This window comes from Diadema setosum, chromosome 8, assembly GCF_964275005.1.
Source record: "Diadema setosum chromosome 8, eeDiaSeto1, whole genome shotgun sequence".
Lineage (NCBI taxonomy): Eukaryota > Metazoa > Echinodermata > Echinoidea > Diadematoida > Diadematidae > Diadema > Diadema setosum.
Window position 1 is genome coordinate 35,416,959 of NC_092692.1, and position 17,611 is coordinate 35,434,569.

General features: G+C 41.5%; 1 protein-coding gene across 1 annotated transcript in view; it reads right to left on the reverse strand.

Annotated features, from left to right (window-relative positions):
* Positions 1-908: 908 nt before the first annotated feature.
* The window catches only part of LOC140231938 (cytoplasmic phosphatidylinositol transfer protein 1-like), a 94,849-nt gene continuing 78,146 nt past the window's right edge, over positions 909-17,611 (reverse strand). The window contains exons 7-10 of the mRNA XM_072312086.1: positions 12,485-12,544; positions 3,898-3,993; positions 2,233-2,296; positions 909-1,363 (exon numbers count right to left, since the gene is read on the reverse strand). Of these exons, the coding sequence (XP_072168187.1) occupies positions 1,173-1,363; positions 2,233-2,296; positions 3,898-3,993; positions 12,485-12,544 (411 nt within the window). The 3' untranslated portion in view covers positions 909-1,172. The remainder of the gene's footprint in view (positions 1,364-2,232; positions 2,297-3,897; positions 3,994-12,484; positions 12,545-17,611) is intronic.

Consider the following 17,611-nt stretch of genomic DNA (forward strand, 5'->3'; position numbering starts at 1 on the left):
AAATTTGTACATTAGAACACTTTAAAACCATTAAGTACACACCACATATATATATTTCCCCAAGAATTGTACAGGTAAATATCTTCTTCAAAGGATGGTTTGTACAAATGACGCCTACAAGTCAGCAAAGAAATGAAATACTTACATTAGCTGTTATCAAAATAAATGCAACAATGTAGCAAAATTCTCTGTCTTTAATAAATGGACATTATCCCTCAAAAAAATCCATATGAACACGGTTGAAATGAACCAGTTGTCTACTACTTTGCTTGTGAAAAACCAGAGGGGCTTGATTTAGAGAACTGGAATTTGAAACTGGTCAATAAAATGTCCAATGTTGGGTTCATGCAAATTTTCATTGCATTTGCAAATTGACACCATAAAGTCCCACACAGTTGACGGGATTACTGCTTGACAGTTATGTTGGAACACGATGTACATCCCAACCATCATGGTACAGTGACATTATCAGCGGCTTTCTCTCAGGATCATCGAGCATCAGAAAGGTTCGAGATCTAAAAATTACTACTACCTGAATCCCCCCCCCCCCCTCCCCCTTGATGATAACAGGGAGCTTCAGATTTTTGCAACGGGGACGTTCAGAGAGAGAAAAAAAACCTGTTCTGAGCATGCACAAAATCACTTTTTGATAGCAATCTATTCACATATAGCTCGCATCGTCTTGAGTTTTTCACTACGCGTTTGGGGTTATTTTATGTCTGCTCAATTCATGACGCAGAGAGCTCCTTGATGCACTGAACATACAGGGGCGTCATTTTATTTTTTATAGGTTGCGTTCTCACGTAATCTAAAGCTACTTTTCAGCACGACGCAGGGAGAGAGGAGAATGTCAAATGCAATTGTCTTCTCAAACGTCCGCGTCGAAAATCTAAAGCTCCGCGTCAAAAATCTAAAGCTCCCTAATGGCAATAGAAAACATACCCTATGATATACAAGTACACTGTATCAAAACTACATCCCCAGTACACTGCAATGGGGTGTATGCAATCATGCATGGATGTTCCTTCACTATGAAGAATGAAAGGTTGGGTGTGGTGGCATGACGCTTTCTCTAATAGAGGAAATTTGCCCCGTGGCTCGCTCATCGTTTATCGTTCGTGTGACAGAGACAAAGCAGCGTCCCTCGACGTTCCCCCGACGATCCACCTTCATCATGACCCGCCCTTGGCCAGGTCACTCTGGTCTTCCACAGCATCGGCAAATTCGTCGTCGTCCGCCGCGTCGGAGGTGGAGTCACGGCTCGGGGTTCGGCTCGGGGCGGGGCGCATGCCCTGGTTCACTTTGCGGTTTGTCTCAGCCTGCAAGCGCTCCTCGTATTTTCGCACGTCATCCTCCGTCATGTCTACAACACCATGGAAATGGAAATATTCGAAATAGCAAAGAGGATGACAGTGACAATATGGTTCCCATTAACATAAATCATTAATATCATACCAACATCAAGTTGTAGGTACTGGTATCATACAAGGTGTAATCATCAGCAGCATTATCACTAGAACCAGTGTCATTGCTACTGCTATTATTACATAATTATCATCACTTGTAAAAGTAAAAGCAATAGCAGTAGTAAAAAAAAATAAAACTTATTGAGACACATGCATTCAGTTGTGGTGCATGGCATGAAATTATGACCCCAAACTGAATTTTGGTTAGTGACATCATTTGATAGAGTTTTGAAAGCTCTTTCATACGATGTAATCATTTATTTTCTTGTGATTCTGTGAGGGCACAAGCCTTGCATCCTTCTGCTGGATAGGCACCAATGTCCAAATGTTGTACAAATATATAACTATTCACATCTACCTTTGCTGTTACTAAACCCACATAATATGTGTTCTGATGACAACCATTAAGTATATTTGTGCTTACTAACAGATACAAATACTAATCTAATTCACTGACAGGAATATGAATATGAATATGAATATGAATATGAATATGAATATGAATATGAATATGAATATGAATATGAATATGAATATGAATATGAATATGAATATGAATATGAATATGAACATGAACATGAATATGAACATGAATATGAACATGAATATGAATATGAATATGAATATAAATATGAATATGGCAGTCTGTTGGAAAACTTGGTTCTCTAATGTAGTTTATAGTTTACATTGTATATTCAGACAAAAGGGTCTATGGAGTCACACATCTTGACAAGTGAATATAGCCAAAGGAGGTTTTGATACTCACCTATCCACTCATCAATCCAGGCAAAGGCCTGTCTGTGACCGAGCAGCAGAATGTCCTGTATGGCCTGCAATTTTACAAGACAGAGGGAGAGAGAAAGAGATATATATTTCGAGATATATATATATATATAGAGAGAGAAAGATATATAGAGAGGATAGGACAGAGGGAAAAAGAGATAAAGAGAAAGATATATATAGAGAGAAAGATATATATAGAGAGAAAGGAATAGAAAGAGAGAAAGTCAAGCAGACAGACAGAAATGGAGACAGACAGACAGACAGACCAACAGACAAGAGAGAGAAAGAGTGAATGTGTTACAGTGTGAAATAGAAGAGGGAGTGAGACACAGACAGACATTCAGATGAGGGGGGGGGGAAGAGAAAAAGAGGATGAGAGATAAACATGGAATGATGCTTCCTCTGACAGGCAGCCAATGATAACTGTTTTCCTAATCAAGCCACATTAGCTGACTGACAGACAGACAGCGCAAACATGCAAACACAAATCTGCTAGCCAGATATTGGAAAACATCTGTCACGATAGCGGTATCACAAGTGCCAATTCAACGATGCTACCGTACTCCAGTGGCGGACTGATGGATGAGAAGCCTAAAAATACCCCTGATCCTTCATCATCTGATTTTGGAAACAGGAGGAGAGTTGTGTTCAAGCATGAGAAGTACATTCTATCACTGTGTAGAATACTCCCCCACTATTTACCCCTGTCTCCCACCATCTTCTCTCCTTTTGCTATCTATGCAATTATTCACTCGCACTGATTAAACTGCCACTGCTGCAAACACACACACACAGAACAAATTCTCATTCTTCTGCCAGCACGCCTCCATATTACTTGGAGCGTTTTTGGATTCAGGGATTGAACGCTTCTCAGAAGTCATCTTCTAGTCGGGGGCCTGTCGTTCATCAAACTCCCTCCATCCCATCCTCTCAAGACATAAACATAGCTTCGTTTTCATTAGGAACATGATCGGAGTGTTTATACCGGAGGCAATGACAAAGATGGCATCATCACCTCCTCCTCCTCCTCCTGCTCCAAAGGGGGGTAAAATCGCCCCTCTCCTTAATCTCCTTAAGAAGGTGTTCTGCTATTAATATGATCTTTGTATCAATGCTCTAAGGGGTGTGTGGGCACATAGGAAGAGAAAATGTGGGTGTTTGATCAGGACTAACCTCTCACACCCTTAGGTTATTATTGTATTTGGGGATTGTCACAAATTCACATGATCGTCTTGCCTGCCATATCCAGGTCATAATTTTACAAATATTCCATGCCCTTCCACATTTACACAATGCATCCGACTTTTTTTCAGTGAATAAACATATAGTACAGTACAATATATATTTCGGCTGGATTTTTGTGCCAAAATTGATTTCATTGGCTAACCTTGTCAATTTGGAGCTGCTGATTCCAAAAATTTAGGGTACCATTTTTTCCAAGCACATCTTCAGCTGCCATTTAGAATTTTAAAATGGCCACCATTAACAAATAGTTTTTGTCTTATATCTTGACTAGATGTTCTGAACTATTCATAAATTCTGCAGAAAGAGACAGACAGACAGATACACAGACAGACAGACAGACAGACAGACAAACTGACACAAATACAGACATACAGACAGATAGAGAGGAGGGGAGGGCACCCACCTTGTGTGCAAAGTTCTCCACCCTGGTCTGTAGACCCCAGAGCTCAAACTTGACCCGTACTAGCTTGTAGGAACACATGATGGGATCGCTTGTCTCCTACATGTGACAAACAAAACGGGAAAATATACATACTACAGTGTATGTATCTCATTTTGATTTGAAACAAATGAAGAAGATTGAGAAAGACAGAAAGATAGACAGTGAGAGAAATAGAAAAGAACGAGAGGGAGAGGGAGAGGAATGTGTGAGGGAGAGATGGCAGTAGAGCGAGAGATGGTGAGAGAAAACATCAATTAGACTCCGAATGAGAGCCAAATACTTTCAAGCACACAAAACACAATGAGAACACTGTGCTTTAACAGAAATCACAACTCGATACATATTATATTATAAGGACTGCACAGTCAATATGTGATACAAATTGAATTATTGTGCAGTCACTTGTTTCACTTTCAGAGAATGTAACAGGGTGAAGACTGAGTGAGAGAGGGAGAGTTTGATGATTTACTACTCAGAAATCCTTCCACGAACTTCCTCGAAACACTCCAGTTTTATGAACAAACTCCTAACGAAAGGTGAACGACCAACTGGAATGCATCGCTGTGTTCATGTGGGCTTCAGTAAAGAGAACATTGTGAAAATATTTGTCCTGTGGTCATGAGAATGCCTTAGGGAAATCTTCAAACAGTGCAAACCAAAGTATTTTTGATCACATATCTCCTTTTTGAGGCAGAAAGACAAGCTATACAGGGTGTTCAGACAAAAAAAAAAAGATCTATAAAACTCCATAGCTTTACCAAAACAGTATAGCTATATGGCAAATTTATATGTTTAAATGCTGAATAACGAAACAACGTATAACGCAACGATGGTCAGAACATCATTTAAACTAGCAGTCAATGACGAATCACCATTTATACGTCTGAATGTACGGCAACCATAAAATGGTATATCTGGGCAAGGCTTAATGTGAGCACGCGTGAAAGATGAAAGCCACGCAGGGGCTAGCACCAATGTCATGACCCCAAAACATGCGCAGTAGGAAATTATGCATCTATACCACGTTTTCTAAACGGTCAAGATTATGCATCTGAACAGTCTGCCAGCTACATGATAATTACTATACGTTGTTTTTTATCGAGTTTTGGTATAAACTGGTTTGTGTCTGAACAGGGGGATAGACACAGAGCCAGGTGCCTCCTATCACTAAAAGGAAACGGACAAAGGATTCAAGAGGGCGCTGTTGCAAGGACCCACAGTTAAGCATTTGCCATGTTCCACATGTCCGAATAAAACAACCACCACAAATTTTGGAAAGAAAGCGCTGTATTCAAATTAATGAATTCTTGTCAATCAGTAGCAATGCATTTATTTGAATAGATATGCAGTATCCACTGCATTTATTTGAATAGATATGCAGTATCCACTGCTATGAAGAATAGGAACTAGCACTGGCACTGGCTGTCGGGCAAAGGCTTGGTGGTCTAGTCTTGGTCTGGTCTAGTCTCATTCTATCTTGTAATCAGGAGACCATTGATTCAAGTCCTACCCCAGTATGTATGCCCACAGATTTTTATCATGGCTACTGCTAAAACACTAACTAATGGAAGATTAAACGAGAACTTACCGTTTGAAGTTTAATATTAATTTTATGAGTGATTGGAGGGTGAGATTACGTCATATATGAGATCCCGCTAGTGCGCGCGCCACTCAATATTAGAAGCAAGAATGTGACCACTGATGTAGGAAGATAATGAGAGATTAAGTTACCGTTTGAAATTGAGGGAGGGTGAGGTGGGACGTAATCTCACCCTCCAATTACTCATAAAATTAATATTAAACTTCAAACGGTAAGTTCTCGTTTAATCTTCCATTTTATATCGTAATTTCGTGAGAGATTACGTCATACATGAGATTTCGAAGCCAGTGGTTACATTCTCGAGGCAACCCCCCCCCCCCTCCCCCCCCCCCCCCCCCGAAAAGGGGTAGGGAGCATACCTTAGATAGAGGTTCCATTGCCATTCTCATTCAGGCTGAATGCTGCATAGATATTGTGTCTCCAAGAGTTCACAAGTTCAGGCAGTTCAAGACATGTCTGCTCAAATCTGAGGCTTCACAGTCTATTTTTTTTGATAATTGTTGCTACAAAATTTTTCTCAGCAGGACAGGGCTTGTTGTAGTACTTGCGAAAGGTTCTTTCGTTGGCCCAACTGGCTTGCGCAAGTATTTTAGATACTGGGAAATTTCCCTTATTGGCTGCGGAGGTAGACGCTGCCCGAGTAGAGTGCGCCTTGTAGATCCCTGTATCAATACCCGCAGCCTCCAAAACCTCCTTAATTCAGCGAGCGATTGTTTGAGAGGATACCCTGTGATACGGTTTCTTGTAGCTAACAAAAAGGTACCGCTCACTAGCTCTGATCCTGCGGGTCCTTCTGATGTATTCCTGCAAGTACCTGACCACACAAAGTCTCCTGTCTGGTGGGTATGCCTGGAGCTTGACACTGTGTGAGTAATTTCCAGGCTTGCTCTGTTTTAGAAGATCATGAAGGTGAAAGGTGGCTGCATTCTCTCTTAACACCATATCATCCAAGCTTAGGTAGTGTAATGATTGAATCCTTTGTGCTGAGATTAATGCAATAATCACACACAATTTAAGCGTCAATTTTTTCAGGTCCAATACGTGCACTGGGGACCAAGAACGAAGAAAATTGAAAACAAGGTTACGTCCCACGTTTCCATGTATCTAGGCTTGGATGGGCGTAGCTGAAAGACTCCCTTCATAAACCTCTGGATAAAGGGATGGTTTCCAACTGTAAACATAGTATCTCGAAGTATCACAAATGAAGATAGAGCACTCCGTGCTAAGTTTATGACACTGCAACCTGCCCCTTTTTCGAAGAAAATGTCACTCAGGAATTCCAGGACAGCTTGAACATCTGAATACAAGTAGTTGCTGTATTTCTTGTCACAAAATGCTTTCCATTTGTTTATGTACACTGCATACTGTTTTTTAGTCCCTTCTCTCCAAGAAGAGGCCATTACAGCAATTATCCGTGCATTCAATCCCGCATCTCTGAAGGGGTTGCACAGAACCTGCAAGCAAGAAGATCAATCTGCGTGTGAAGTGGGTGAGGAGTGTTAGAAACTGGCAATGTTAGTAAGGATTCACTCCTATGAATAACAAGTGGTTCCTCATTCATCATCCTGTTTAGGAGAGGAAACCATGGCTGGCTTGGCCATTTTGGGACTACTAGTATCCCAGCTGCATTATCAGATTTGATTTTTGGAATGCACTTAGCAACTAAGCAGAAAGGAGGAAATGCATAAAAGTACCACTTTCCCCAATCGAGAGTAAAGGCATCAACAGCCTTGGCATGTGGGTCGGGCAGCCATGTGACATAGTTCTCTACCTGCTTGTTAAGTCTGGAGGCAAATAGGTCTATTTCTGGTGTCCCAAAACGGGAGGTTATTTCTTGGAAAACTGTGCGGTCAAGCATCCATTCTGCGCGGTCATTGAATTTTCTAGACATGCGGTCTGCCTCCACATTCAGCTTTCCTGGCAAGTGTGCTGCTGTGACCCAAATTTTACGAGTTTCGCACCACTGCCAAATCTCTCGGGCTGCCCGATCACAGTCAAGGGATTTAATGCCTCCCATGTTATTAATGTACGCAACAGCAGTACTGTTATCTAGTCGTAACAAGACATGAATGTTTTGTGAATTAGAACAGAAGGACTTGAGTCCCATGCCAGCAGCCAGGGTCTCCAGATAATCAATCTTATTCTCCCTGGCTTTTTGCAGCTCGTCTTCAGTCCATCTACCCCCTGTATGGGTGGTATGATCAGATGCCCCCCAGCCTTTGCCACTGGCATCCGTGCACAATTCGAGCATAGGTTTAGGGTGTCGTAAGGGTGAGAAAGCAGACTGCACATTGTCTATCCACCATTGCAGCTCTTCTTTTGCTTCCAAAGATAGGCTCATTTTTCTGTCAAAATGCCCCTTATTCATTTTGAGTGCTTTGATTTTGTCCCTTTCTAAAGCCCTGTAATAGAGCTGTCCATACTGGACTGCGGGAAATGATGCTACCATTTTCCCGATAATTCTAGCCACCTGCCTGATACTGGGGTTTGCTATTTGCATAAGTTCAGTGCACAAGGACTGTATTTCCTCTGATTTGTTATCAGGCAGTCGAATTGTCATGGTCTGAGTGTTGAGAATGAAACCAAGAAATTGTATTTCTTGAGTGGGGCATACATGTAGTACTGATTTATCTGGGTGCACCAAGAACCCAAGTTGTGCAAGGATGCTAGTGGTTTCCAAAACCGTTTGCAAAGTTTGATTCTCACTTTCTCCAATAATGAGTATATCGTCAAGGTATCCAATTACTACATGCCCTTGCTCTCTCAGTGATGTGAATGCAGGTTTCAATAGTTTAGTGAACAACCTTGGCGCCGTGCTCAGGCCATTAGGCAGTACTTTGAATTGCCAAAGTTGATTTTTCCAGGAGAACTTTAAGAACTTCCTGTGTGCTGGGTGCACAGGTACTGTATAGTACGCATCCCAAAGGTCGACTGAAGCTAAGAAACTATTTTCTGAAATGAGTTCAATAGCAGTATGGATATTTTCCATCTTAAAATGCTGGTACTGGAAATATTTGTTGAGATCAGACAGGTCTAGGATAACGCGTGTACCCCCATCTTTTTTAGGCCGTGTAAAAATATTAGACACGTATTCTCCAGTTTCCCTCTGGCACTGTTCAATTACTCCCTTGTCACGGAGTTTAGAAATTTCAAGATCAATATCAGCCTCTTCGGCTTTATCACATCGAAAAAGGTAAAGGGGTTTAGTTCTAGGTGGTGCACCCATCTCTTTACTGAATTCAAGCCTGTAACCACTTACAGCATTTAGCACATGTGGGTCTGAAGTAATTTTGCGCCACTTTGGGAAGAATTGCTTCAGTCGACCTCCTATAGTACCACAGGTTCTACATTATCATGATGACATAGCTTTGCATGATCACTAGAAAAGAATGTTATACATGTATTTACCTCGTCAGTTGAACTGGAGGTTATCGTGCTCTCTTCATCCCTGAGCCTTGCTTGCTGCCGCAGTGCGGTTGGTGCTGGCTGGGATGTGTGAAGGTGTGGGGAGCTGGCGGCTTCCCCCTCCCCTTGGGGCGCTGGCCTAAAAAAAGCATGGCTGGTAGCTCCAGTCCACGGTCCTTTTGCACCTGTAGGCCTAGTCACATCACTTGTGCTTGCACGAGATGTAGTCCAGCCCGCGTCACGGTACTGTTGGGGCAAATTCGAGCTTCCTGATGTAATCTTGCTCCTGCCCTTGCCATATGCACTCCTGCCATAGTCATATGGGCTGAAACGCTGCTTTTTGTACTGTCTGCTATGCTCACTCCTGAGGACACCCTCAGTTGCTTTTTGTTCATCTCTTATGTCTTTCATTTGCTTTCCCAGGTCGTCACCGAAAAGGAATTTGGAGACCGGTGTAGAGGGCTTGCAGAGATGTTGGAATTGATAACCAATGTCTAGTTTCATGAATTCCTTACATAAGGAATTTAGCTCAAAGTTCGCACTGCACAGAAGTGCTAGTGCATCTTGTTGCTGTTCAGTAATATTCTGTGCCGACACTGTATGTATGTAGGCATTGATGCCTCTCGTGAGATTCTTTTGGAGTCTCTGAAATTTGAGGTCTCGTGTCTTTGAAAAGGCAGGTAGCCCATTCCAGATTCTTTGGTTGACTTTCGGCACATCCACCAGCTCACAGTTGCTGGGAATGGGGTATTTAGTGATCGTTTCATCTACCACTTTGGGCTCAAGCTGGTGGGTCAGAAGGTAGACTTAGCAATTTCTGGGTCAATGGGGGGACCAACTTCCTCAGCCACAGCAAATTTGGCTGCAATGTTTGGAACTTTTTCCACTACAGGAGGGGAAACTTTGCCTTCTTCAAAATCAAATTTGTCATCCTGAGAACGATCCCCTTGACCTGGTTGGATAATCACAGAGTTTTCATCCGATTCTCGGCCCAAAAATGGTGCCGCATATTCATCATCATAATGGCAGTCAGTATCTGCCGAGTCTGAAGGGGAGTATTCAGAACGAGTCTTGATACTCTTTCCATTGCCACCGCCTTCACGGGCTGGTGTCTGCTTTGCCGACTGTGCCTCCACAAATTGAACAACCACAGCTAATTGGCCTTCAAGCTTGCCGAGTCTATCCTCCAAAGTTGAAACTTTAGAAGCCAGTTTGGCAGGTGGTTTCACTGTTTTGTTTGCACCGGTACTACCACTAGGGTTAGCACTGCTTGTAGTTGCAGTAGTACTATTACTAGTACCTACCTTGCCGGCTCTAGTAGGCGTTTTACCTTTGGCTGTCGCAGTTTTCTGCTTGCACTCTTGTGCGTGTTGGTCTCCGCGACCCCCGCCGGTGGCTGCCAGGGACGCAACTGCTGTCAGCAGTGGTGGTGCGGCTGTGCCGCCCACGTTTGGAACGTTGGTCAAAGACATAAATACCGTTGCTGTTCAGCTGAAAAATGATCGTTAAACCATAACAAGAGACCCGCGGGTCTAGCGCTCACCTGAGTATCGCAAGTTCACCTTTCACGCAGTCACTAATCTAAATTATTCACAGCTCTACCAAAATTTCACCAGGCATTCTCAAATAGAAGATGAAAATGTACAATAAGGGCCCAAATTTTTTTAAGATTCCTTAATTATTATTAAGAAGATTATTAAGAAGATGAAAATGTACAATTGAGGCCCCCAATTGGACCTTCCCAACCATCCCCTCTCCACCCCTGCCCCCAAGAGGGGCACCCCTGGATCTCCTATGAACAAACTGAAAACTACAGTCATTAATGTACTCACCCATAGTATTATCTTAGCTCTATAACTTCTGATTCTAGAGAAGATTTTTAAAGATTCCTTCATTTTAGGGGTTTGGGGGCCCCCGGGCCCCCTGGGTGGGGCATGGTGCCCATTTTAACAAATTGAGATCCTAACCTCTTAGGGATGCTACCTGCCAAGTTTGGTTAAAATGGGTCATGGGGTTCTAAAGAAGAAGATAAAAATGTACAATTTAGGCCCCATTAGGACCCCTCCTCACCCTCCTCCCCTGGGTCATAAGGGGGGCACCCCTGATTCTGCCATGAACAAACTTGAAACTACAGTCATCAATGTACTAACTCATAGTATTAACTTAGCTCCATCACTTCTGGTTCTAGAGAAGAACATTTTTAAAGATTCCTTAATTTGGGGGGGGGGTTGCCCCCCTGGGGGCCCCCTGGGTGGGGCATGGTGCCCATTTTAACAAATTGAGTTCCTAACCCCCTAGGGATGCTACCTGCCAAGTTTGGTGAAAATGGGTCATGGGGTTCTCAAGAAGAAGATGAAAATGTACAATTTAGGCCCCATTAGAACCCCTTCCCACCCCCTCCCCTGGGTCCCAAAGGGGGCACCCCTGATTCTGCCATGAACAAACTTGAAACTACAGTCACCAATGTACTAACTCATAGTATTAACTTAGCTCTATCACTTCTGGTTCTAGAGAAGAAGATTTTTTACAGATTCCTTAATTTTGGGGGGTTTGGGCCCCCTGGGGGCCCCCTGGGTGGGGCATGGTGCCCATTTTAACAAACTGAGTTCCTAACCCCCTAGGGATGCTACCTGCCAAGTTTGATGAAAATCGGTCCTGGGGTTTTCAAGAAGAAAATGAAAATGTAAAAAGCTTACGCACGACGCACGACGCACGATGCACGACGAACACCGGAGGAAGGGCGATCGCAATAGCTCACTTGAGCCTTTGGCTCAGGTGAGCTAAAAAACCTGGCAAAACCTCCCGTTGAGGAAACTTTAGCTATTATGTCAATCCAACTCGAACGAAACTTGAATTTTCAAGTGCAATTCCGGCGAATTTGCCGATGCACAGAAATTCGCGTGTAAGCAAGATGGCGGCGACTAACGAATTGAGTGGCCCGCGCACTAGCGGGATCTCATATATGACGTAATCTCTCACAAAATTACGATATAAAATTGGTACTTATTTACATCCATGAAAGGCAATCTTTTACTCAGTTGCTATAGAAAGGGTTGTAGATTTTGTAGGATTATTGCCCAAAGATATGAGCTTTTTTTTCTGCACAAACCAATGGGAAAGCTGTGAGTTAATGACACTATCTTCATCATCTACGTGAACACACAGAAAACTTCATGGATTCTTTATTCTATGTCCAATTTTGACAAAATGTTGACCATTCCATCAATATGATATTACTCTATTTACAGAAGTAAACTTGACTGGATCTTGACTGAAATCACACTTCAAAACACTGCCAAAGTGTTCCCCTGCATCACTCGCTTTAGGATTAAATCTTAACCCATTGAGGACGGACTGATTTTGATTCAACAAGCATTTCCCATAGACACCTGCCCGAGTATACTCGGGACTCATCCTCAATGGGTTAACTGTCAGACACCCATTACGGCAAGGAAAGGTTGTTATCAGGTTGTCAACCAAGTTACCAACATGTGCTAGCATGAGAGAAAATTTAAAAGGGAGAAACTTTTTGAGATGACTCACCCTCCAGTTTTTCTGCAGATGACCTCTACTCGTCTTTCTTGACTTGAACTTCCTTGGATCCTGCATGAAAGAAAATGACATCAAAGGCATAATTTACCATTTGCAGATGAAACAAAAATTCAGCATTAGTGCTTCAAAATAGTTCTAAAGTGTGAGTTAGGGATAGAAACAACCAATGTAAAAATCTGAACGAGTATAATCAATGTTAGAAGTGTAGTTAAATATACAAAATGTGAACAATAGTTATAATAAAAAAGTTTCCAGACTAAGCTGTCTGCAGTTATGGTTTAATGAGAAAAATAATGATATCTCCTTATATCTTAGGCTTTATTGCAAAAGATTTTACATGGTAGGATGTTTTGTGATATCACTAACCTACACATATGCATCAAAAGTGATAACTTGAACATTTTTTTAAATCACTGCTCCCAAAGGTAAACAGGACCACCACTTGCACAATGCAGAACAAGGCAATGTCCCACCAGCATGTCATTGCTACCGCTCCGTTAAACCCTTCCTGTGCCACAGACTTTGGACCGTGTGTTTGATGCAGTGAGGTTTTCTATGTTGCCATGTTTCTGTAATATTAATGTGACTAACACAAGACATGGCGAGGGAACATGCAAGTTATGCTGAGTCGAGGGGAAGGTGCATTCTAATGTCTTTTGTTAAACATTTCAGTACTTTTAATAGCAATGATTGACAGATGAGGTCATCTGAGGAATATCGGTTTTGAAGGATTTTTTGTGGGTATTCCCAAGTAATCTGAAGAAAAATAGAAGAAAAAAATCGTTCAAAAAATATGGGGAATGTTTCTAGATATTCGTTTCACCACAAAAGTGATGTTGAGGGTATCATAAATCAACACAAATCAACATACATTTGGATTTCAGGGCCCCTTTAAAGTCATGAGCCAAACAAATGTATCTCATTTTGTTTCTAATAAGCCATTATGACTTGCTTTTCATTCATTTTATTGTTTCTCAAAATTTGTTGGCAGATGATAACCTCTAATTCTTGCTTGAGAATGTTGCTTCAATAAACTCAAAATAAATATTTTTTTTGATGAACTACTCCGACAATTAACTCACTTCTGCTCTGGGATGATTTATGATCATTCACTGCCGGTCTCAAATAGGTATAAATGTGGTAAATCTTGCTCACTTAGGAGGGCGGGAGAGCTTTGACTTTGCTATAGACCGTTTCAATTTCGATGGCCTATTCACCTACCGCCGCTAGCGGCGCTATAACGGCCGCCATAACTGGGGGCCAACGGGGGCTCCCAGCGAGCTAGCTACCCAGCGAGTTGCACTTGCAGCTAGCAGCCCAGCGTACCCATCGCGCATAGTTAGCCGGGCGCGGCCGCATGCGCCGCCGGCGGCCGCTGGGTCGGCGACCGCCGCGCTAAAATTGTGATTGTTTTACTCACTGTGGAAAAGTCATTCAGCGGCATTTAATGCCTTTCTTTTGGACAAATTGAGTAATTCAGACATATCGACCTAAAATTAATGAAAGCTTCAAAGGATCAGAAAAAAAAACACATATTGTGCAGTTGTTGGGTGCACAAAATAAAATAACAGGCGAAAAAACGGAAACGGAAGCTGCACGTCAGTGTGTGAAATTTAGACACTACTGACGCATGGTGAATATAATATACACTTAAGTGAAACACAGCGGTATAAAAAATGCACAGATTTTTGAAACAAACTTTGGCCTATGCCTAATAGATTCTCTTGATTAGGCTAAATCACTGCATATTCATATTCGTGAAATACAGTTGTGCATTTTAGAAGACAGATGGTTCAGATCAAAGATTTTGAGAATTAATTAAATATATACATGTATATATATATATATATATATATATATATATATAAATTATATATATATATATATCAAATGCTTGGTGCAATACTTACAAAAGTTAGAATACACTTCCTGGCTACTAGTATACTACATTGTATATGACAAACATTTTAAAGCCTACACTACAGCCAAATGTATGTTTCAAGATGTGTAAAAAAAAAATCTTATATTGTAAATTTTTACTTCTTCACTAAGCGTTCAGCATTAAATTGACCATTGGGCCTGGAACTCTGAATTTGAATTAATTTTTGATAAAGTGATACTTATAGATATTAAACTGCCATGAATGGTGGCAAACATCCGTTTCATAAGCATAATTCATATTAAGAAAGTTTGATTTGAAAATCACTTTTGTAGATTATAATTTTAGGCGTTAGCGCGATGTTAAATGCAAGGTTACTTAGACCTTAAACAGTAGAATGTTTGGTTGTTGACATTGACGTAAATTAACTTCTTAAGTTTGTACGGCTTAGAAACGCCTAGATTTGCCTTCAGTTTGGTTTACTTAGTTAGACTTGCCGGAAGTTAGTGACAACCGAAAATGATATAGGATATAGCTAACGTTAGAGGGTTCTAGGTAGAAGTCAATAGGTCTAGACGGGTATAGATCTAGTCTGGACTGTTGCCTAGAATTCTAGACAAGATCTAAAAAACGTTAGACAGACTTTACCCCACTGGTCCGAGAAAAGGCAAAAGCCTAAAAAGGTTTAAGTTAACTGATTTTATTAGTTGCTTTGATAGCGCCATATCTACTATCTAGCTCAAAACTGATTCATTATTTGTATTTAATTATATCAGTTAACTGCTCAACAGTCTAGGCTTACTATCTAGACGTCTGTCTGCGCCTAGCCATAGTTCTCCCCAGGTGTTTTTTATCCTCTTACACAAATGTGAATATAGATCTAATGTTAAGGGGCTTACACGCGAGTACCTATACCCAGGTCATCGCAAAAGAAAGTAGAGTCTAACGTGTTACAATTCCACTCACGGATCGTACCGATATTTACCTTGTTTTGGCTACAGCCGTATATGCCATCTACCCATTCGCTCATAGCCGGTATAAGTTGTTTAATTTTATTAATTAGCTAACGAAAAAAAAAAAGTAGACGTTAGAGTTGTCACAAATCCAGATGCGTCGATCGCTGCCAGCGCCAGAGATAGCTAGCTGGCCGGCTGGCGCCGGGTGGTAAAAGCACTGGCTGCCGCTGGCACCCTTGCCACGCACGCACGGCGCTTGCCGACCCGGCCTGGTTGGCCCCCAGTAATGGCGTCGCCTTAAGAGGGCGCACTTCCATGAACAGTCACTTGAATCGGTCTATATTGTGTCTTTTCAGAAAGTTTCTGCTTGATGAGGAAATTAGAGAAATGTTTTAAATTGTCTACTGATATAAACACAACACACTACACTGCTTGTGACAGCTTTTTTTTTTTCATGACAGCATAAAGCATTTAACACCCTGACACATTATCACCAAAGAGGACATTAACTCTATAAAGCCCAAGCTATTTTGACCCTTCCCAGGCCCAAGGGGGGGGGGGGGGGCACATTGTGCCCCCCCCCTATATAACTTTGTTATTGTTTGATGTATTACCATCATATTTGGCACATGGGCAGAGCAACTCATACTCTACATGACCTCGTGTTTGAAATTTTTCAAGGTCACCCACAGTGGGCATTATTTACCAAAATAGAAAGAAATACATAGGAAATATGCTAAAAACATGATTTTTCTGTGTATTTTCTTTATCCCCAATATACATGTCTTATTACAGATTAATTATTTTCATATTTGCCACAAATGATGTACAAGTCGAATGTCATTATTTGTTTTAGTTGAAATTTCTCAAGGTCCCCACATGGGGGCGCTATTCAAAACAACATAAAGAAATACATTATGAGACCTGTCATGCATTGTTTGGGATAGGTAGGTGTATAGTAATCACATTTCATATTTCCATATTATTGGAATTTTAAGTTTGCAGATTGATATTGTGATAACAAATGAGATTACAGGCATAACTTGGGTGAAGGACTCAAAATGACACAAAATAGAAGGGCAATTTTTGGAAAAAACTGTTGTTTTATCTCTATTATATCTATTGTTTTTTGTCTATGTCACGTAAAAACAAAGGAAATAATAGGAAAAACATTTTATAGTCATAATTACTTCACATTTCGCTTCTTCAGCAAATTTCAGCCAAGAAATGCCAATTTCACACACTAAAACATTGTTAATTGAAATTGGAACAAAAAAATATGCAAAATCTGACTGATATGGTTTTCAGTTTATGGTTGCCATGGCAACCAGCAATACCAAATATGGCTAAATTATATACTAAAATATTCGCAATAAAATTTTAGGAAAAGTCACCAAATTTGGTTGAAATTGGATAAAGGGCGAAGGAGTGGCGAATGAAAATCTGGTGGGGGGCACAATGTGCCCCCCCTTGGGCTTTATAGGGTTAACATGGAGACTCAAAAAGTTGTGGTTAAATCCTCACGCTCAGTGCACACACGCATCACGTGCAGGGCAGCGTCTGTAAACACTAGATATTGCCACCATCACTTGTCAAGACACCACCTCCCATAATTACCGAGCTAGAATGTAACATAGTCATTAGTTGTTAGATGATCTTATCAGTAATGTGTTACCACGCATCACTCGACGTTACCACGGCGTTATCGCTCATCCAGACAGACACCTACTATGTATTCCAATCAAGTCAAAACGTTTAAGAACCCTCTGTCATCGAGAGCCCTCCTCCACCCCCTCGCTTGCATCTCTGCATGCATCACTCTACGTTACCGTGACAACTGAAGCATCCGATCCCCGGCTGCTCTGGTTTGGCCCGCATTAATCTTCCTCCAGTGTTTTGACGGCAATTATGACCGTGAGAGGTGTAATCTCTCGTTTACGCGAAAAGGAAGACTACACTGTGCAGCCATTAAGCATCATTTAACCCAATTTCCCCTCCCTAATGGCTATTAAAGGCACTTGTGTGCGCTAGTTCTCGCATGGAAGAGTGCCTGGGCGGGGAAGACGGTCCATTTGCTGTAATTCATCGAACAGGTTACTTTGTGACTAAAGAAAGTCTGCAATATTTCATGTCAAAACATTCAATACAGCACAGCAAGCACCCCAACCCCCCCCCCCCCCCAAAAAAAAAGAAAAGAAAAAGGCATTTGCTTTCAACACTTCATAATAATGACACCTGTCATCACAGGAATTTCACCATAAAAATTTGACTGGGAGGCTTGCA